General features: G+C 39.9%; 1 protein-coding gene across 1 annotated transcript in view; it reads left to right on the forward strand.

Moving 5' to 3' along the window:
* Positions 1-22,721, forward strand: part of csmd2 (CUB and Sushi multiple domains 2) — a 206,639-nt gene that overhangs the window by 94,179 nt on the left and 89,739 nt on the right. The window contains exons 6-12 of the mRNA XM_030789534.1: positions 3,844-3,956; positions 6,769-6,846; positions 7,878-7,965; positions 9,435-9,559; positions 13,632-13,753; positions 17,554-17,657; positions 19,886-19,998. Coding sequence (XP_030645394.1) covers positions 3,844-3,956; positions 6,769-6,846; positions 7,878-7,965; positions 9,435-9,559; positions 13,632-13,753; positions 17,554-17,657; positions 19,886-19,998 — 743 coding nt within the window. The remainder of the gene's footprint in view (positions 1-3,843; positions 3,957-6,768; positions 6,847-7,877; positions 7,966-9,434; positions 9,560-13,631; positions 13,754-17,553; positions 17,658-19,885; positions 19,999-22,721) is intronic.

Below are 22,721 nucleotides of genomic sequence, written 5' to 3' on the forward strand. Positions count from 1 at the left end.
ATTGAACTTGCAATAATGTCCTTAAAGAGTGCTTCATCAATCCACACAGGCTCCTCCACACCAAGCTTTGACTTTCAGACTTCTTTCACCATTTCAGATTGTTTCTTTTGAAAAGAAAGGAAACAAAAGAAGTGAAATAGGTGATACGGTGGTTGAAAGGCTCTCTTTTTGCAGTATATCTTAATAGTGTATTTATGTGGTCTGACCTATAATGCTGTTTTGTTTTTTTTTAGTCTCTGCTGTACTGTGTCTTATCTGATCCACAGGCCTTTCCTTTGGATAATCACTGTGCTGTAATGGGGTCTTATCTATGTCCAAATTGCCATTTAACTCAAATGGACATCTCACTTGCTGCTTTGTGTGAACAGTAATGGACATGAGAGTGGAGGAAAAGTGATTCCTTAAAAAGAAAAAAGAAAAAAAAAAGGGAGGGGGGGGGCTCTTTATAAGCGGTGATGCCTGATGGCTGCGTTTTATACACCCAGTTGGAAGGATTAGCTTTCTTTTTTTTTGTCAACTCCCATATCTTCAGCCCACCTTTGCCTTCATTATAAGCGCTCTATCCCACCAATATTAGCTTCTTTACACATATTTGTTTTCAGACCCATGTTCAAAAGACAGTGTTTTTTGGGGTTTTTTTTTAGCAAGGCTCATGAGTGCACTCTTCTCTACTCACATTCATTTTCGCCTACTCATGTTCTCTCTAAATAGGCTCCAGTCTGCCCTTCAAACAAACTCGGGGTGGGTGGCAGGTTTGGACTTTTGCTCATCCTGATTGAGATATATGCCGTGAGGTCTCGCTTAGTCTCCTTGCTGTCTCTGAGGACTCCTAATCAGTCTACAGCACCTCTCTGTGCGCGAGTGTTCCATTCAGAAAACGCTCAGTCGTTTAAGCCACTGTAGGAGAATGTTGCCTGCACATTTCCTGGCTTTAAAGTCTTGTTGTTACAAGAACATCAGCTGTTCTGGCTTCTTGGGTGTTTCTTTTTCTTTTTTTTTTCTTTCTTTCTTTTTAGAAACCATGCAAATAAGTTGAATGACATGTTTTCTTCAACTTGAATGTAACTGATTACAGAGGAAAATTTGGTGCCTTGGGCTTGTCAGTGTGCTGTCTTCAAAAGATGATAATGGAAACAACTCAAACCATATTTCATGGAACTAAGGATGAAAAAAAGAAAATCGTAAAATGATTTTGTATCTGAGAAAATCTGTTTCTAAGATTTTGTTTCTCTTATTTCAGAATGATAATTGTAAATGATTTGTGATTTTCACAGTCTGGTTTAAGACTGTCCTCGCGCCCCGTGTAAGCATCGCTGAATTTGGCTTGTGACAGTCACTCCCTTCTCCTCTGTCAGAATTGTATCGAAGCAGAACCTGGTACCAACGTAATAAAAGATGCAATCTGCACTGAAACTCACTTTATCTGTTTGGTGACTGCCGTCATAAATCAGGACTAATGTCATGTGACAAGTTGTCAGAACTCAACGCCATTTCCATTATTCCTCTAGGCCTCAAAGAAAGGAAAAATAAATAAATAAATGAAATGAACTAAGTAAATAAATAAATAAATAAATAAATAAATAAATAATGCTGATGTGAAGAAGAAAACTAATCTCAGTAAAGGCGGATCTGTAGTTGATTGATTTGGTGGAGGACATTCATCTCAATGCCCATCAGTTATTATTTGACTGCTTTTATGGACATATTGTAAAACATAAGTTAACAATGAAATGTGTGTGTGTGTGTGTGTGTGTGTGTGTGTGTGTGAGTGCGTGTGTGTGTGTGTGCAAGAGAGAGAGAGAGAGAGAGAGAGAGACAGAGAGAGAGACAGAGACCTAGAGGAATGAACTTTGGCCTCTAAGACAGCCATGAAGCCTTTGAGTATGCGATCATGTCAAGGGGAAAGCCAGCATTATAAATCAGCCTGTCAAATGAAGTGACACATGCTCACATACATACACACACAACATGTTACGGGCCACTTTCATATTGATTTTGGTTTTGATGCTGTTATCGCAGCCTGAATGGTTGTAGTGCTCTAGCTACAGACAACCACTGCTAGATTCAAACAGGGAGAAAAGGAACAAATGGCCTTGAGAGAAAGTTATCAATCCCCTTGTGCATTTAGAGATGTGTTGTCACTCTCCATCTTTTTTTTTTTTTTTTCCCATAAGGGAGTGGAGCCATGTTTTAGCTAATAAGCCCAATTCTGCTAATGCGTTAAAATGAGTCTTGGTGGCTCCCTGGTGCATTAGTGTCACAGCATGGTGACAAGCTCCACTGCGGCAGTAGCACCCAGGGAACATTTTATTCCTTCTGATTACACCCTTATACTTCAATCTCCAACAATACAACAGACCCTCATATCTTCCATTTAGACTCTCCATGTGTTCACTTCAACAGCCATAGTGTACAGATATTTATATACGCAGATGGAGTAAAGACACAGGATAAAAGCAAGTACATTTTGCCTGAATGTCTATAATCATGTGCACAAAGGCAAACAAAAATGCTGTTACTGACTAGTTATGTCTAGAGGAGCAAAACTGAAAAATCTATAGGAAACCACAGGTATAAAATGTACACATAATGAAAGCAGGTTGTTCACATCAAGGATTTTGTAAATTGCACAGGGAAGTGCCTACTTACAAAAAGCTGGCGGTATTTCGCATTGATGTGATTGATTGTTTATTTTTTTTGTTCTTTGCTGCAATCGGTGTATGATGGTGTTGTGGTCTGTTGCAGAATTTGTGAGTGCGATATGTAGCGTGTGGGAAGATTTTGTTCCGGTGGACTCCTTATGTTTGAGACTCTTAAGGCTAAGGTTACTTTATTTCTGCACTCTCACAGAACTTCACTATTTACTATAGTACTTCACCACCCTCTCTCTCTCTCTCTCTCTCTCTCTCTCTCTCTCTCTCTCTCTCTCTCTCTCTCTCACTCGCTCTCTTTCTCAGTCTAGCCTAGAACGGCTTTTGGAGTTAAATCTGACATTCGGTGCATACAGAAAGGCTCAGCCTCTGTTTCTCTATCAGACAGCTTTCTGTTTTCCTTTAAGCTTATGCGATTAGCATTTGCTACAATAACGGAACTGTCCCACTGTGAACAGGTTCACAATGAACTGAGCAGCTTTGTCTTAATAATAAGTACTAATTCTCACCATTCACCAACCTAGGTTCTGGTATATACAAGCAAAGCTTTACTGGGGGAGCCTGCACTCTCTAGATTACACATTCAAAAGCATGCCAGGCAAAATCCCAGAGTGCTTTTGTTTTCCTTAGTGTAGACTTTGCATGCTCCATCCTGTGGGAAAGAATACCCTGCATCATTCAATTATGCTTGGGACTAAATTATATGTATATTAACCTCCAGTTGTTTTCCCAGTTGTGATTGTTTTGCATTTCTCGCTATTCTCACTTTTGATATTATTATTTGAGTTCTTTTGATAACTGCTGGGTATTTTGAATCCCAAAATGCAGGGCCAGTGTGAGGTAAGGTGGCTGTGCAGTGGCTATACCAGACAAAATCCAATTCAAGTGTAGATTATTGAAGAAACTGATTCATTTCTCGTCATAAGGTTAGTGCTGGCATCTTAAGAAGTCTATTAAACAGCGCCCAAGATTAGCGATTGAAGAAGATCTACTTTTTGCAAACCACACACCAATGTTTCTGATCTTAAAGTATCAGTGTGAGAATAACACCAACCTAATATTTGTCCTTGTATAGCACAATGTCACAGTTCTCTCCTTTTTCTGTGTAGCTCCAACTACTAATCATCCATTCTTAATCCCGTTTTTACTTTGTTCTTCATGTGGTTTTGAAGATATTCCTTCTTTTTTCCAGGTTTTCAGGGCCCAATCTGCCTTCACCCATCATAAGCAGTAAGAACTGGCTCCGACTCCATTTCACCAGTGATGGAAACCACAAGTTGAGGGGCTTTAGCGCTCAATACCAAGGTAGGAGTGACAGAAGACAAAAAAGAGGCCTTCCAACACTCTCCATCTCATAGTGCAATGATCACAAAGTTGTTCTATTTTCTTTTGAGAGGCCAATCTTGGCTTCAGAGGGATAATCAATATCTTAAGTTGTATTTGTAACCCAATTTAGGCCATCCATCCTATGCTTGAAGTAGATGCCAATTGTAATATGTTTGGGACTTCATTTGAGTTTATAGTTTATAGTGTCAGTAGAGCTGCTAGCTCAGAAACAGAATGAATACAAAAGGAAGCAATTATGTTCAGGCGCTCTATATTTTCCTCAAAGAATCGTTACAGAGTCGATATTGTATGACTAACACTTGGCGATATATTGTCGTTCGTGATAATATTGAATAGCCTACAAATGGTATTATCATGGCATTATAGCATTACAGTGGTGTTATTGTTACGCATGCTTTCTCATATTGTTTCAGCTTCATCATTTACAAACTTTTGTTTGTTTCTTTTTTCTTATATCCAGTATCTTACCTATTTTGGTTAACCCTGTATCATGAATGTCACAGGTCACAGGGAAGTAGCTGTGAGCTTTTAACCAATAAACTACTTCTGCTCCCACATACTATAACACAAATCTAGAAATATGAACATGAATATTGTTATTACCAGAGAGATTCAAATATTAAGGAATTATTTTCTTGGCCATATCTTCCACTCCTATCTCCGAGACGCAGCTAAATCTGAATGTAGCGAGGTAGCCCTGTGCTGCAGCTGTTGTCTGAATTTATTCTCTTTTTACCGATTAGCTGCACTGTTCAAATAAAATGATGCTTTCATGCAATGAAAATCATCATGTAATTGCATTGTTGTCTGAACGCCCCCCCCCCCCCCCCCCCCCCCCCCATTATAAAAGAGGGTTAAAAATCACACTTTAGCTTTTAATGACTGTATGTGATCATGTCCAGTAGCCACTTGAATAAGATTCTTAAATGATGGCAATTTCTCCCACATATGGGTTGGTCTGACTTCTTCCAACATGGGGGTAGCTCACACCCGCTATTATCATGTCATCTACATGAAATATTGCCAAGCATTTAATTACATTTATGAGATTCTCTGTCAGAGAGGGTCAGCCATCTGATCATGATCATCAACTCTTTGCAGTTGTTATGGTGTTTGCTTAATTCCATTCCTTGAACAACCCTCAGAATGATCTTTAGGTGATTTTAATGTTGGCCTTTGATAAATTCTATGAAATCAGTAAAGACCTCTGAAACCCACTCTATACTCCCACCAACCCCCTGTTTTGATCTTCCTTCAACAGCAGTTTCATCAAACCCGGCAATTCACAGGTCAACACACAAAAGGGATGAGCGGCGGAGCGATAAAATATAGAATAAAATAAAATAAGTAAATAACCAACTTGCAAAATAAATAAATAAATAAATAACAATGAGATTACCCCATATTGTTCCGGGATCAAATCCCAAACCGTCAGGAATTTTAACCCATTTGAAAGGGGATCAGAGCGAGGGGATAGGATTATAGGCATGCGGTTTCATAAATAAAATAATACTATTTAGAAAATCAGGGGCGAGAGGAGAGGGAGACTAAGCCGTTAATTAAATTTCTCATTGACCCTTTTGCCTCCTGCACAACGTTTAGGTATGGCTAATTTCTAAAGAGCACATACACTTAACGTAACAAGCTACTAAGTTTCCCCTCTCTTTGTCTCACTATCTTTGTCTTCTGTCAGCTGTTCTGGACTGGACAAGACATTAAACATGGATGAAAGACCTCACAGTTGTCTAAGTTCAGATAGAAAGACTCCTAGGTCTAGTAATGACCTCATCATAAAGAGGCCTGGAATCACTCGATGCCTTTGTACTTTGAACCGGTTTTGTTTTAATATTGTATGAAGCATCGTAATAGAGTAAAGAGTGTTGCAGTATGTAATAGATTAATAGTAAATATCCTCACATTGTCTAAAGTTCATAAAAATAAAGAGTGGGTCTCTTGTGAAACATAAAAAAAAAGATGAGACAGACCCAGACCTACTGAGCAGAGGGAGCAGTTAAGTATGTTGATAATAATCAGGTGTTGGTTAAAACGCAAATAGGAACAAATGTATAAAACTGATCACCTTGTAATTTTGTGGTGATAGGTCTATTTTAACATCAAAAAATCAAAATCTCTATCTTTGTTATTCAGGATGCCCCTCTTCTTCTTCCAAAAAAAATGTTGCCTGTTCTCTTGGTAATGAAATTTTGAAGTTTTGAAGAGGGGTAGACAAACTGTACTTGAATAATGTATCAGCAGGCACTCTAGACGCTGAGATGCTTTGAGAGACAATTTTCAAAAGTAAAATCCTGTTTTTACCCTACTTTGTGATTCAAATACAAAGTACCACTTCTTTCTGTAGGATTATTTTTTTTGTTGTTCTTTGTCTACCATAATAATATTTTGAGAGTTTGTATGTTTGTAAATGCAAGTATGCATTTGTGTGTGTGTGTGTGTGTGTGTGTGTGTGTGTGTGTCTGGGGGGGGGGGGGGGGGGGGGGGGGGTGTTTATGCACTTGGTTGCAAATGTGCACTTCTTCAGCAAATTTTTAAAGCTTTGTTCAAATATAACTTGGGCTGAGAGGGAAATGAAAAGAAATGATGACTTGGTCTACATGAAAGCGGTAGCAGAGAAATCTTATTAGTTTACTGTGAAAACTGAATACAGTAGTTAAATGAGAAGTTACTACTCTAGCTGACAAGTAGAAATCATCCTTGAACCATTCAGAATTAATCTTACCAAAATTAACCAGCTCTCTTTTCATGTCCACAGTGAAGAAGATGACTGAACTGAAGTCCAGAGGAGTGAAGATGCTCCCAAGTAAAGACAACCACAGCAAGATATCTGTTTGTAAGTTGTGGCTGTTTTATTTAGATTATTACTGTCAGTCATTACATCTCAGCCCCTTATCAAATCAGGAGTGTTTAGCTCTTTTTCTTCTTCTTCTTCTTCTTCTTCTTCTTCTTCTTCTTCTTCTTCTTCTTCTTCTTCCTCTTTTTGCTGTCTTGAGATGTGTTGTTATAGAATTGGAGATCAAATCTGCATTAATACTGATCTTTCTAGATTGTGATATTTTTCTGGAGGAATATTTCTGTCTAAAACAAATCCTTACAAAGATCATATCGATATCATTTTTAACATTATCATTATCTTTATCCCTTTCCACAAAAAAAAAAAAAAAAATCCTGGCCGACGTCAAATATAGATACCACTTTTCTCTATATAGCTAGAGAAAGACGATGGCAACCTGGACTTTTTCATTGTTGGTAAACTGACAAAGACGTTTATGAGGGACAGCCGTAATTGTGCTGTGTGCTCTCTGGCTCCCCGTCCTTTCTGCTTGCCAATGCGGTGCCTTTATTTACATTTCTATTACCTACACATCATTGTGAGAAAATGTCAACTATCCGGCGCGCGTGTGCCCCAGGAAGGTGCTGTTTGGGGCTCTCTGCACCGTCGCCATGACCACCTTCTTCACCACAGCGTCGCTGACAAGCTTGGCCTTTTGTCCCTCATCAATATGCATGAGGGCTGGCTCTCCGGCGCGCCTCGTCCAATCAACACGTGTCACTTAGGTTTTCCCGCCGCTGTCAGGCCTTCAGCAACTCCCGTCACAGGACCCAAAGGGGTCTCCAGAGTCTTTGACCCCTGTGTCATTTCTGCTTCCTATCCGGGCTGGCTGACACTGGCCATTTTTGCAGAAGGAGTGTGGCATCCATTGTCTTTCCAGAGTTTTTGCTCTTTGTATAGTGTCACTCTGGATAGGCAAAGAACATTTAAGCAAGTTTCAAAGCAAGACGCATGGTATTTTATGTGTGTGTGTGTGTGTGTATATTTGTATGTAAGTTGTGTCCTAACATCTTTTTGCATCCTTCTGATAGTGTCCCAAATGGGCGTGGCTCAGGGACACAACATGTGTCCAGATCCTGGAATTCCAGAGAGGGGGAAGAGAAAAGGCTCAGACTTCAGGTGAGTGAGTGTATGGGTTACTGACAGAAAAAAACAAAAAACAAAAAAAAAAACCCAAAACCATCACGCACGCGCACACACACACACACACACACACTCAAAAACAAAACGTAAAAAAAAAAAAAAAAAAAAAAAACCAAAAAAAAAAAAAAGACACAACCTCCGTGGGTGCAGAGTGCTGAGGATGGGGAGGAAAGTAAGAAGGATTCACTTAATTTAGTGTCTCTAATGCCAGCGTGATAAATTGAAAGTGCTGACTGATGTTGGCACCTGTTTAATTTCTCATTGGCCTTTTAAATTCTCTCGTCTCCGTGGGGATATTTGATCAGAATAAACAAAGAGTTTGGGCTCAAAGGTCATTTGAAGAGAGTGAGAAAATGAGAATGAGGGAGAGGGAAAGGGAGGAAATAGAGAGAGGACAAAGAGAGATAGAGAGACAGAGAAAGAGGGGGAAGGACGTAGAGAGAAAGAGAAAAGATGTGAGTGAAAGCTCACAGTAGAAGGGTAAAAACAAAAGAGCAAGGTGAGTGAAAACGTAAATGAAGTACAAACCTATTTAAACTAAATGGAAGCTATAGTTGTGCTATTTCCCTGTGTGGTGCAGCTACAGATAGGATTGTGACATGAAGAGGGCTATGCTTCTCCCCTGGGGTGTCAAAAGCAGCACCCCAGAGGACTCTAACACAGACAAATGGGTACAATCCTTTTTTTGCACTCGCTAGTACTCAGGGCATTCACAGCGGGGAAGTGGAAGACAATCGAAACTTTTTTTTTTACCGGAATGTTCTCAGTCCGATTACTGGAGCTCTCCCTCATCAGCAGTATCGTAATAGAGGTGGCCCGGCACCACATCCGGAAATATAAGAGCTCGGTCCATCATAATCAATTACGGCTCAGTCTTTTCCCCAAGCCAAACAGGGCAAACGCCTTGACCTGCGGATTGGATGGGTTTCAGCCTGGCAAAGGTCCCTGTGCTCCAGCCACTTAAACGGTTCAAGCGAAGGGACTTGCTATGAAAACGAGCCGTCGGCCTCAGTCTGACGGTGAGGAGAATCGGTCAGACAGCTGGGGCAGTGGGGTCGAAGACCTTTTCTGTTAAGACCCTAAGGTCTCGGGACATCGGTCAGGCTGAATTAGCTACAGGGAGAGATGAGAAAGAAAACATACAGACAGACCAATAGAAACACTAGATCTACAGATAGATGTATTGATTGATTCACACAGAGAGAGTTAAACACACACGAAGCAAGTAAGTACACGCGAGGCAATCATTCCACTGCGGAAGATAATGAGTTTGCCAAGGGTCTGTCAAAAACAGAGAACATTATAAAAGTATTTGAAAAAACAAAACAAAACAAAACAAACAAAAAAAAAAAGCCTAACAAAGAGAAACAACCTCTACATCTTTCCTCAGACTCATATAAGTGCCTAAGAGCTTACTGATATACTCTTCTGTCTCCTTTCCTCAGACGTGGTGCCACGGTTCACTTCTCATGTGACGAGGGCTATGAGCTGCAGGGCTCTAAGAGTATCACCTGCCTGCGCGTGACGGACAGCTACGTGGGCTGGAGCGACGACCGACCCATCTGCAGAGGTGCTTATTCTAATCCTTTATCTCTCAAACCTTTTCCTCCGTCCGCCGGGAGAACGCGCATGACTGACATACCCGTCGCAGCCTCTGCTCTCTCCCGTATGCTAACTGGAATAAGCTCCGATGGCTCATCATTTTGATTGCCTGAGGAGAGATGAGTGGTTTATAGGCAAACACACTGCTCAATGAGAGAGAGAGATGTGGAAGGAATACTTTATAATGGAGTTTCATAAGATAATAATAATGAATAACGCGGTCTTGCATCTTTAGTCTTGGCATTTGCAGAAGTGAAGCCACGCCTTAGCATGTGTAGGAAGGATAAAGTTATGAGAGGGGAACGTTAAAAGGTGCACTATAAAACTAAAGTGACCTCTAGTCAGACTCTAAATGGTCAAATAAGTGGTTTCCATGACAATATATAGCAACAGGCAGGGGGAGAGAGAGAGAGAGAGAGAGAGAGAGAGAGAGAGAGCGTGAGAGAGAGAGTGAGCGGTGAGCAACAGAGAGCAAGGGAGAGATGGAAGTAAGACAGAAGGAACAGAGAAAGAGGAGAAAGGGAGAGAGGAAGAGGGAGGGCAACAGAGGAGAATGATTGCAGATCTCAGGGGCAGATTTCCTAAGGGGGAAGAGATGGCTATCGCTCAGCAGTAATCAGCTTATTTAACCACACTTGGCTCTGATTAATCACTTTATTAAGCTTTACTAATTCTCTAATTTTTACTGGCAAGGAAGAGCCCACAGGACACCGTGTCTTCCATAACTGACAGTTTTTTTTTAAAAACAGCAATGCCATTATTTAATGGCGTGTATATGTGTGTATGTGTGTAAAGGGCAGACATAAGATATCACTCCAAAATATATTTAACTGTCCATTTCATTTTGACTTAAAGGAGGGACATACGTTCTTAGGCTTAGATCTTTATAGCGTGGATCAGGACAGTTCAAATGATTATCATGACATAGAAGTGAATGATGGTTTTCTGATAAGTGTGCTCGGATGGCATGCAGGTTAAAGCACTTTATTATCAGATTATCTGTACCACAGAAAAGACTGCCCTGCAGGTGACAGGTCCCCCTATTCGTCAAACCGCCCTTACTTATTTGCAGTCTGTCCTTTGTTTCCTCTGGTCGCACACACACACACACACACACACACACACACACAGACCCACACACAGGCTTAAATGTGTGGATCTTTCCAGGTCATGGGAAACTGATGAATTCCTGTATCTTTCAGTGAGCTGTAGACTATTAGTTTTGCATTAGTGACATTGACACAGCAGACTGTAGACTTGTAGCAGGTTTTTTGTGCTGTCTGTAACTGATTGCAGTGTTTGGTGCATTGGCTGTCAATCATTAAACATGCATTAGTTTTTTGGGTTTTTTTGGAATTGATCTGGATGTTTCTAATTACTTTAATTGTAAATATGTGGCTTTTTGGTGCTAAAACATTTTCTGTCACTTGATCTTTTTTGCGACAGTGTACAAGAACAAATATTTGTCTTGTCCCATTGACTTAATGTTGCAAAATGGCAGGTCGTTACTCAAGTGCATTATGCTATTTGCAAAGTGCTGTTGGAAAGTCCAAAATTTAAGAATAATTAACACAACAATGTAGTGTAGTGCCCTAAAGTAAGTGGCCCATTCATAAATCATTTTGTCATTAAGCAAGTAACCTGTGGGGAAAAAAAAAACTAAAAAAAAACATGAATGCACATACCCACTTGGTGCCCTTGACTTTTCAAAGTGGGATTAAGCTATTTTAATGATTTAAAGCTAGTTTGGTAACATACGGCCTGTTCTGTAGTGGACAAATAGCATGCTATCCGTAATTATTGTATTTTTGGCACAAAAGTCACAGCTATGAAGTCCAACTGGCCATGGTAACCTAATATTCACCATTAAAGATGAGTTATGTCCCTGGGAAATGGACCTTCCATTTAAAAAAAAAAAAGAAAAAAAAAGCATTTAATAAAGGAGTTTTTTAGCCCATGAGTCAGAGCAGAAATGCTCTTGAGGGATGAATCGGAGCCAGATTTGAGCAAAAGTCCAGAGTAATCTCTCCAGTGTTTTACCCGTTTTGTCCCAGCCTGCCACAGGCTATCTGCACATCTCCATCTCCAGTAATGTACTTTGAGAAATCCTGTTCTGAAACTGGTTGCCTCAGCCCCTCGCCATGATCCAATTCAGGTCCTGAATGAGATTAAGTGTCAGGAAAAGGGGACCACCTCTAGGAGGCTTGTGCGATTATGTGATTGTCTCCCCCGCTTCCATCTACACCCACACAAATGCACTGATAGCCTTCCCTTTATCATACATTATCTAATTGCTGAGGTTGTCCTCTATACACACACACTCACACACGTGTGCGTATATATACACATATATATATATGCGTGTGTGTGTGTGTGTGTGTGTGTGTGTGTGTGTGTGTGTGTGTGTGTGTGTGATATACCACATCATATGTGTGTGTGTGTGAGTGTATCAGGGCCTCAGTTTGGATTTTTTTCTTGCCAGTCCAGTGTTACAAATGTGAATATAATGTACACCTAGGGTGATAAAAAAATGACGACTTCAAATGAGTTTGACTATTTAATGAACAGTAATGATTAAGCAAAACAAACAGAAACAGTTGAGCAAAACCTCAACCCTAGCCGCTAAAATGTAGGGTATTACGATACACCATATATATATATATATATAAGTTGTTTTAGTTGGGGATAATGTGCTTCTGTGGCACTGCACCACTGTCACTACCACTGATTAAAGATTTGACCATCGATGCCCATTCTCATTGAGTAGCTCAGAGCTCACTAAAAGAAGCCAAGTGAATAGTTTTGATCAGAGAACTTGCACATTACTTCATGAAAGTTAAAGGCTCTGTCAGTATGTCAGCTGACCCTGGTATTAATCAACTTTTTCAAATTTATTTATTTAATTTTTTCCAGGATTAATTTTTTAATGTCAGCCCACCTTTAAGTGCTGTTAGAGTCTGGGTATATAATGCACCCCAAGGAGTTCACCTCAGACATAGCTCATTAAGTGCTTCGGCTGGGTCCAGACCTGCAGACATGTTCTTTTACGGCAAACATGGTGGCTTTGCCCTCCTCTGCTCATTAGCTTGGCGCTGCTTTCATTTGGGGAAGAATTTCGAGTCTTCCTGGAGGCCATGGCAGCTTCTAAAAAAGAAGAAAAGGGTAAAAAAAAAAGTGAGAAAAGTCCTTGAGAAGTTACGCTGTCCCCTCGTTCTCAGTAGCACTGCAGAAAGAAAAAAAAAGTCTATATAATCTATGAAAGTCTAAGAAAAGAAAACCAAAAACAAAACAAAACAAAACAAAACAATAGGAATAATAGTAATAAAAGAAAAATGGTCTTTTTGACACACCCTTATCAAAGAGTCCACTGACACGCTTTATCCCCTCTCTTAATTTTTTTGGGGGCACAAAGAAACAAACAAACAAAAAAACAAAAAAACACTGAATGCTAGCTTGCATCGTTAGTTTTACTCAACCACTCTCTATGACTCTTGATGTCGAGAGCTTGCTCACAGTGAACATTTGGAAGGACAGTTTTTCGTCAAAAAGGTTGGTCTGGTTAACTAGACCACTTGAAGCTCAGAAGCTTACATTGGTAATTTTGAAGTTTGAAATGCGTCTGAAGTTTGACAAGAGGGTGATATCTGCCCACAGTTGTGTTTTGTTCTCCTCAGCTTTATAGATGGAGATGTATGGAGTGGTATGGTGGTTGTGATGGTGTTTGCTGCTCTGCTCAGCCCTCAAGAGCTTCAAGCTGGCATCTGATATGAGCGGTTTAGGTCTTAGAGTCTGAGCTGTGGTGGAATAATGTTTTACCATGTTCTAAACACTATGGGTTTTATTCTCTAAAGAAAAGGAAATGTCTAAACACAACAACACAACAACGCAAAAGAGACTGGGGTGTCTTTTATTGTTTTTGACAGTCACTTTTAAAATTGTAGTATTTTCATGCTATTATTTTTGGACTCTACAGGGGCGTGGTGACTTTGTTTATTAAACTCTGAATTTTCTCCCTCTCTGTCTCTCGCTCCCTCTTTTAGCACCCATGTGCGGCGGCCAACTTCGTGGGCCAAGCGGCATCATCACCTCACCAAATTTCCCAGTCCAGTATGATAACAATGCCAACTGCACCTGGATAATCACAGCATCTGACCCGTCTAAGGTACTTTCCTCTCAAAACGAATCATAACTCACACATAAACCATTTTGGTTTGTTTGTTTGTTTGTTTGTTTGTTTGTTTCTGTCATCTTGACAAACACAGCTTTTGCACGATGTTGTCATCTTTTTAAGTGGTGTGTGCGTATACTTGCAGAATTACAATATCTTAAATAGCATTTTCAGGTCCATTTACGCTTGATTTAACTTTCAGACTGAGTGTGGAGTGCAATATTATATCCTTAACCAGAACATTACAGTGGTTTGGATAAAGCGCTAAGAAGTGATAGTATAGCACTCAGATACCCTGCTTGCTACTCGAAAATGAAAGATGGATAGTTTTAATTTCATTCAACCGAGAGGTAGAGGAGAAATAACTAGACGGGATAGAAAAATAACTAGAAACAAATTGGCTTTAGAGGGAAAGACACAGGACTACTACTGAAAGGATATCATGGAAGTGACAATGCTGCTGTGTCCCAAATGATGACTTTGGAGGCCAGTTGAAGGCCATGTTCCCCCTCGCTTGCCAAATTTCTTTCTCTGGGCTCAAACAAATGGTTTTACAAATCTCTTTCCTTATCACACTGACTCAGAAGGGAGGGGAGGGGCGGGGGGAGGGGGGGGGGCAGGCAGGGGAGGGTGAAGCTGTGCCATTGATAGTGCCTGGTTTTGTCTGACCCTCATCTCCCAATCGCCACCTCCCCCTCCTCTTCCTCTTCCTGAGGGTAACGGACAGTTCTGCTTCACACTGTCTGGGCTGTTGAGAGAGGCATAGATGAAGATGGAGCATAGCTGTTCTTGGTCTTTACAAACGTAATGACATTCTATTTTTGGCCCTCCACAATGGCACCTGGAGGAGACACAGGGTCAGCCTTGATACTGAGGCACAAGCAGAGGCCGTATGAAAAGTGCCTGACAAGAGGCTTTTTTAACGTACCGCAGGAAGAGCTGAAAGTCAAACGTAGTTTACTATACAAGGAAACACTTTTTCAGCACAAGAATGTAGTGTACATAATCCGGTAAGTGATTTCCCCTTTAGCTTAGTCCTTTTGTGTGACTTGCCACCAGATTCAAAGACATGTGAAGCTTTTCCATGCGTTATGTGCATAGACGGCCAAAGCACGAGGCGCATAATATTCTTCGAGTAGTTCAGAGTACAACATTGGCTTCAAGGCCATTGGTTAAAGTGCATCTTGTAAGTTTTCCGTACTGGTTTTTGAAATGAAAGCGTGTTTTGGATGGATAATGGTAAGCAGACAGGGGGTAAAAATCATTAGAGCATGGCTCATTGGGTCTCTCTCTCTTTCCCTGAAGACTTCAAACACAGCCTAGGTTGGTGGAAGAAAAGAAGAAACGGACATCCTAAGGGGTGACTGTATCTAGATCATTGCAGACTGGGCTGATTTTTTTTTTTTTTTTTTTTTTTTTTCCTGCTCCGACAAACATTAGCTCAGCGTCTAGACACGGGCGTGTGTGTATCTTAGTCGAAGGGATCCCCAAAAGGCAGAGATGGAAAATGAGTTGTTCACCAGGAGAACAACATGATTGCTTTTGTTGTCTCTTTCATTTCTAATTATCAGCCTGTTTTTGATTGCCTGTTATCTTTACCAAGCTGATTGGTATTAGGTGCCACTCCATTTCTGGAGAGAGTTTCATTTGCCTAAAATAAGTTCCTCTCCTCTCTCTCAGTCACAAAACTGTGTATTCTCTTAATATGACAATGCTCAATCACGAACAACACCCTGATAAAAAAACTGATAAACTGATAAACTGATAACTGATAAAAAGGATGGATGGTAGTAACTATGTTGTAACACTTCTCTAACATGTTAAAGCAACAAAACCATATATCTACAATGAAACTATAGGAGATTTTACAGCCATTATCTTGCAGCACAGATGAGTCTGTTTACTGAACAGAGTCATAGAGTATATTAGCATAACATTTAAATGAGCATGAGGTGCTCAAGTAAATTATTGTTGTGTATTATATATTACAACCTTCTGCAGAAACTATTGTGAAAATGAATTATCATACACAGTAAAATGTGTCATCCTAAAAAACTGTATTAAAAGATGAAAGAGAAAGAAAAAGTAAAACAAAAACATAATGTAATCCAGACAACATTCAACTGCCAGGCTAGCTATTTAGCAGCGAGTCTAGGTGATGCAGTTGGATGCAGGTTTAATATGAGTAGCTTGCCATGAATTTTAAAGTTTGATCTCCTAGTTATAAACCAAACACTGATGGCGTTAACACACTAACACGGATATGAAAACTTGATTTTTATGTCAAAGTCAGGGGGTTCAATATCAAGGGCACAATACTGTTATTTCATGACTTTATTACTTAAAGTTGTGTACTGTCCAATAATTTATAGCTTTAGCCATAAATCAATAGTCTATGCAATACGCTTTGTGATTATGTTGGGAATAGGGTCTCAGTTCATGTAATGAAAACATACCAAATCAATCATATCAATCAATCAGATTTTCCATTGCGTTTTGTTGCCATTATTTTGAAATGTTGAGTATAGAAAAAATACTGTAAAAGATCACAAAAAGAAAATGTGTTTAAAGGACTTTGTACAGTGTGGTGTCCGGACTAAGATGCATTGGAGCGCTGTTAATCTGAGTTTGTGAAGCTGGTTTGTTAATTCAGACATTGTGGATTGCCTCTCGGGTGCATTATGTCTCTCTTTTGCGTATTTGCATAATTTTAACCTCTGTCTCATGAGTGTCCACTCTCTCAATCCTGCCATGGTTCTGTCATGCATAGCCCCACCCTCTGAGCAATCCATCGATTTCAGCCTGAACATCTCCAGTGCAAGAATGAGATAGGCGTGGCCTTTTATTTATTTATTTTTTTTATTATTATTATTTTTTTAATGAAGAAGTGGGGAGCTGATCTGGCAACTCTCTTTTAACTGTCCTATCCATCTGGATGAGGAAGAGAGAAAGAAAAAGTGGTGGACGCGTTAAGGGAAGTTGAGATTCCATTTATCTTGTGATCTGACCCAGAATACTGCAGTCCCCCACCCTTGGCAATTTTCATTATCCACTGTGTTTACCATAGGACGGAATGCAATTTGCATTTATATAAGCTTTTTCATTAGGACAGAGTCTCTGAGCGCCCCAAAACATTAAGAATTTGGCGGAAATGTGGCAGCCAATTTGAAATGGGAGCCTAGACAGCACATTTTACTCATTTATTTAATTATTTTACTTATCACCGATCACTGTACGTTTTGCTCTGTCTGTCAACGGTTTGCTCATCCAGAAACAAAAGTTTATATTTAATTGTTCTGATTCTCTTTGTGTCTCTTAGTTCTGTGCCATTTCTTGTAAAATCTTACCCTTTTTTTTTTTTTTTTTTGCTTTATCACAGTGCCTAAAACATTCTGCACTCCTCTTTTTACTTGCCTCATTATTCTTTTTAAATTCATGAATCTCCCTTCTTTATTCTATCTGACAGTGGCTTTTTTTTGTTTTCTTCACCTTGTGGCCAATTTGCTTCTCAAGTGTATTCGAAGTTATTTTAAACAGTTAGAAATGACAAGTCAGAAATGAGGACAGTACGGCCTCCAGGATAATATAATCACTTACTTTTAAGAGCATCAAGAAGGGACTTTTTTAACAGGCGTAAGTATACCAGGGAACATTGAAAGCTGTTAGATGGATGGATGTGTAGATGGATGGGTAGAGAGAGAATACCTGACTGGACTGATGGCTGGCTGAAGTTTTTGTAGACTAGTGTAATGGTGTATGCCTCATCTCTGATACGGAGTGTTTCCTGTGAACAGGTGATCAAGATGACATTTGAGGACTTCGACCTGGAACGTGGCTATGACACTCTTACTGTGGGCGATGGAGCGGTAATTGGTGATCAGAGAACCGTCTTTCATGTGTAAGTACTGTTGTCCTTCAACCCCCCCCCCCACGCCTCTCTCTCTCTCTCTCTCTCTCTCTCTCTCTCTCTCTCTCTCTCTCTCTCTCACTGTCTTTCTTTCACCGCTTCATATTTGCCTTTCCTCTCTCTCTCTCTCTCTCTCTCTCTCTCTCTCTCTCTTTCTCTCTCTTTATAAATGCAACTGTCCTCCCTCTCTCTTTCATCTTTTTACTCTCCCATCTCTCTCTTCTCTCTCTCTCTTTCTGTCTCTCCTCCTATCTCTCTTGCCTGCTCTATTTCTTCCCATTTCATCACCCCTTTGAGAAGCGGCGTATGGTGAAAAATACTCTGAGATCCATTGTCAATTACTTTGGCGCTCAATGTTAAAACAAGATCACCCCAGCGGAAAAATGTACTGCATATTGATGCCTTGTAATGGAGTTTGCCATACCAGGTCCTCCACAACGTTTTCAGAGAGTGTTGTTATTAATTGTGCTGAAATTTACTGTTGTCATAAAGTTTTATCGATGGCGTTTTATGTGTGCTCCCCTGACAGAGGCGGGTGAGTACTCATTCTCCTCCTGACTAGCAACTCATCCCTTGGCCCACTGTTTGGGTGCTCAGAGCCCCAAATGGCCTTATATGCTCAATTAGTGGGTCTCAGGATTGCATATCAGCCTGATTTGGAAGTCTGTAGGCACAGGACTTAATACTAGAACTGCTGGATATTTCTCTGTACCTATTACTGCCAAAAGACATTTTAAAGATATTACAGTTAGTTTTCTTATCCAATCAGCTTTTTAGCAAGGGAGGCTCTGAGTATGATATGTGTCAAAGCGCATCTGCCTTTTTGTTTATTTAAGTCTTTGAATTAAAATATCTCAGTTGAGTACATCTCAATTATTCTGTTTGCAGGATGATAGAAAAAAAAAAAAAGTGTGAAATGGTGAAGCGTAAATCTGGTAAACAGCATAACTGCTGCTAAATATGTGATTCCAGAATACATAACAGAGCCCAAAATGAGGAGCAAATGTGGATAAATTGTTCAAATCACAAATGTCTAATGAGTAAACCAGTCTCTTCAGCACGCTTCTATACATCAGTCTTTCTCCCTTCTCCTCTCCACCTCGTACACCAAATTTATCTGCGCTCCCTTTTCGATATGTCACAAACAAAACTGACTACTGCGCTGGCAGACTTTAGCAGATTGTGTAAGGCCTACACTTTCCATACGAATATTCTGTAAAGCCAGTCTACCTGTTGAACTGTTATTGTTTTGCTCCTACCGACCTGTCCCACCCATTGTGCTGTCCAGTGTTTCACTGTGGCATGTGGCTGCATGGGCTCACTGGGTTTGGTGTTTATGCAGTGAGCTTGAAGAGTTTTGACCCGATGTGTACGCTGAAGGTCAGATTTACATGGTTCTTATCATCTTTACTTTCAAAGCTTATGCCAGACACTCTGTCTTCTGAATTCTAATGTTGTGTGGGCATCACTGTTCATGGTGTATCTTGCTGTTTTCATAGCTTTTCCCACATTGTAGAATGATTATGAACAATATCTTCCCTGAGGAAAACTCTGTACCAATTTCATTGTTACATAATAAGATGATTAGACCGCCCACAATTCTTTCTTCTTCTTCTTCTCTTTCTTCGTTTTCTTCTTTTTCTTTTCTCAAATTCATAATGGTAATGATGCACAATTCAATTCAATTTAAAATATTTGTGGAAACAAGAAAGGAGAGACAGAAATGTGTGCGTGAATAGATTTCAATGGATCTGAAGAAGAGAACTAGCACAAAGCACGATTAGGCGCTAATGCTAATTGGCATTTTCTAATAATGGTGTGTATTTTGAATGAAAAAAAAAAAACACTTTTTTTTTCTTTTTTTGTCAGCTGTGAACATTGAGTGACGGACTATGTAAACATGTAAAGCGCAAACATCTACAAAATGTCCCGGACAGGAGTATCATGCTACAGTGCTTTTGATGTTTTAAATACAAAATCAACAATGTGTTAATTTGGTGATTTTGTGTAGTATTGTATGACCCAAGGACATCACTGAGTAGCCAGACCCATCAGTATTTCAAAGCAGTGAATGTTTGCCCATAAGCCTGACTGTATCTCTCTCTCTCTCTCTCTCTCTCTCTCTCTCTCTCTCTCTCTCTCTCTCTCTCTCTCTCTCTCTCCCTCACTCTCTTTCTCTCTCTCTCTCTCTCCTTTATTTTCCCTTTCTTTGCTTACAGACTGTCTGGAACAACCACACCAGACTTGGTGGTCAGCACCAGTCATCAGATGTGGCTAAACTTTAAAACGGATGACACAAGCGGCTCACTGGGTTTTAAGGTGTCCTATGAAGGTAAACTGCTCTAAGGCATTGGTTTGTTTTGTTTTTTTTTGTTTTTTTTTTAGTTCTGTGGCGAAATTCACTTGAGAACATGTAAAAAAAGATCCAAAGGCAAAAGCAATGAGAAAGATGCTTTGAAATATGACTTTATATATGATAAATATATATGTAAGAACATCAAAGGACACAGCAAGCGACGTTTGATGTGCTCATGTAGGTGATCAAATCAACAATCCTATTCAGTTGAATATGCTGTACATTGTAAATCAAGACAATTACCAGAATACCACATGAATTAAACAGAAGCATTAAGTTCAGCTGCATGTGCTGCCTTTTACACAACTTTTTATCTTTAGATGTTTTAATTTATGATTTTACAGGTTTACAGAATGGTTATAGATTTGTATTTTTTTCTCACAAGCTAGCTAACATAATAGCCAAACTCTTAATCTCAAGGTTTCACAATAAGGTGCGCCTGCTATGGTGATTGAGCTCTCGTGAAGCTGTGTTGTATATTGATTACGTTGGTGATTGCTATCTCTTTTCTGGCTTCCAAGTTTGGATCCTGGATTATATAGCGTTGCCATCCCTATGTGTATGAAGCACTCTACCTCTCTCTTCAAAATTATTACATTGGTAAAATAACTGGGTTCTGCCCTTCGTGATCAATGGTGTTGGTGTTGTTTTCAGTCTGGAGAGTACTATATATATATGTGTGTGTGTGTGTGTGTGTGTGTATTTTCCATTGGACCCAATCTGAATGAGCATGATTAGGAAGATGACTCACTAGCTGTTGTTTGGTTGCCGCTCTGTGTACTGATTGCATATAATTGTTGGGTTGCAGTTTTGCTTGTTGTAGTGCTGCTAAAGGTGATGTCCTGAATGAAACCCTATTGATTCCTTTTTGCTTGCTGTAGTAGTGTACACAAATGTTCTCTATAAGGTTGTATAGTAATTCACTGCAGCGATGACTGGATTGTTGGTGGAAGTTTCTCATACAATGATTTGTTCTTTTGAAAAAAAAAAAAAAAAAAAAAAAATCTTGTCATCGCTGGGAAACCGACATGATTTTACACCGCATGACTCTCTCTTCTCACTCATAAGACCCTATAGACTCTACATTTCTCCACTCATTGAAGAGACTGCAAGTGCTACATAGATAGATTTATTTCTCCCAGTGGCCGATACTAGTGGCATCCCATGACCCATCTCACTTCAAACAGCGCTCTCTCCATCGCTCTCTCCCTCTCACGCGCCTCTCCCGCTTTCCTCATCATTCTCTTTCCAAACGTGAGCGGTATCATTGAGAGAGACCATGCTTATTTCACTTCACTGGAACGAAGCAAAGAGCAGAAAGAACATTACACGCAGGAAATAGTAATTTCCCTTTTGTCAGAGTGTGTCTCTCTCCACGCCCCATTTTGAAATGAGAACAGTCCAAACAGGAGGGCTTTCATCCTGGCTCTTCTTTAAAATTGCACGGTGTTGGGACGACTGCAGGGAATTGGCACATTTTTACAGCATCTGATTTGCAAGCCAGTAGTCTCTCTCACTTCCGTACCGAGCCTCCAGTTATATACTTATTTTTCATCTGCAAAAATAACAGGAAAGTAGAACAGTGTAAACAGCTCACCATAATTAAAACAATAAGAAACACTTAATGAAGCGGAAGAATCTCTTTGAACTTCTGAGCCCCTCCCTTTGAGATTAATGTGTTCCCAAAATTAGTTGATTTTTTTTTTTCTCTTTTTCTTTTTTTTTTCTTTTTTAAAGATTTTTCTTAAAATAACATTCTGTTCTAGAATGTGTCAGCTCTGTAAAAGCCTGAACTATTGACGTTGCTGTAGAACTAGACGACCGGCCTTACAAACGCGTCGCATGCGCTCTTTGGCGGATACTGAACGTTTGCGAGGGGCACTGTCGTACCAGTCATGTTGCTAGCACAGGGAATAATGGCTTCACAGTGTTCCTGACACTCCATTGAGCAGGGAGCGTTAAAGAGACAACAAATGCCCCATTACCGTTGTTTACTTATTTATGAGCTGATCCACTTCATAGAAGCGTGGGTCTCTACAGGAATGGGAATATGCCATAGGCAGCTTCTTACTCCTGCCAGGAAAATGATACTGTAGTTTCTTGTTCTTTCCCATCTCTATCTTTCTCCCTCTCTTTTGCTTTGTACTTAGCAGATGTTCTAAATTCCTAATTTTGGTGGCTTGTTATTATGCAAACAGAGAGAGAGAGAGAGAGAGAGAGAGAGAGAGAGAGAGAGAGAGAGAGAGAGAGAGAGAGAGTGTATTATACCAACGGTTCTCTTTCTTTACTTCTTTATTTCTTTATTTCTTTCTTTATTTATGTATATAGTCATTTGGATCTTTTTTAATTTGAAGACTTTAAATTCTTAAAATGTACAATTCTGCACCGTGTAGAACAAAACACATAATGAATGCTCTCTCAAGCAGACCTCAGGTGTGTGCAAAAAATACTTCCACTGCTCTCTGGGATGGATGGATTTATTTGCACTGGTGCCTTCTTGCATTATTAGTAATCCCTCACTAGGAAGTCATTGACTTCCATCTGTATCCCTTAGAAAAAAAAGCAAAAAAAAAAAAAAAAAGCAAACTGACATATGAATAAATCAGTGGAAAATTGAAATGAGTAAATAACAAATGCCAGCTCTTATGAAAATGCACATGTCAGCTCTCACTGCAAGACTGTGGGTTTATCACCAGGCA

This window comes from Chanos chanos, chromosome 12, assembly GCF_902362185.1.
Source record: "Chanos chanos chromosome 12, fChaCha1.1, whole genome shotgun sequence".
NCBI lineage: Eukaryota > Metazoa > Chordata > Actinopteri > Gonorynchiformes > Chanidae > Chanos > Chanos chanos.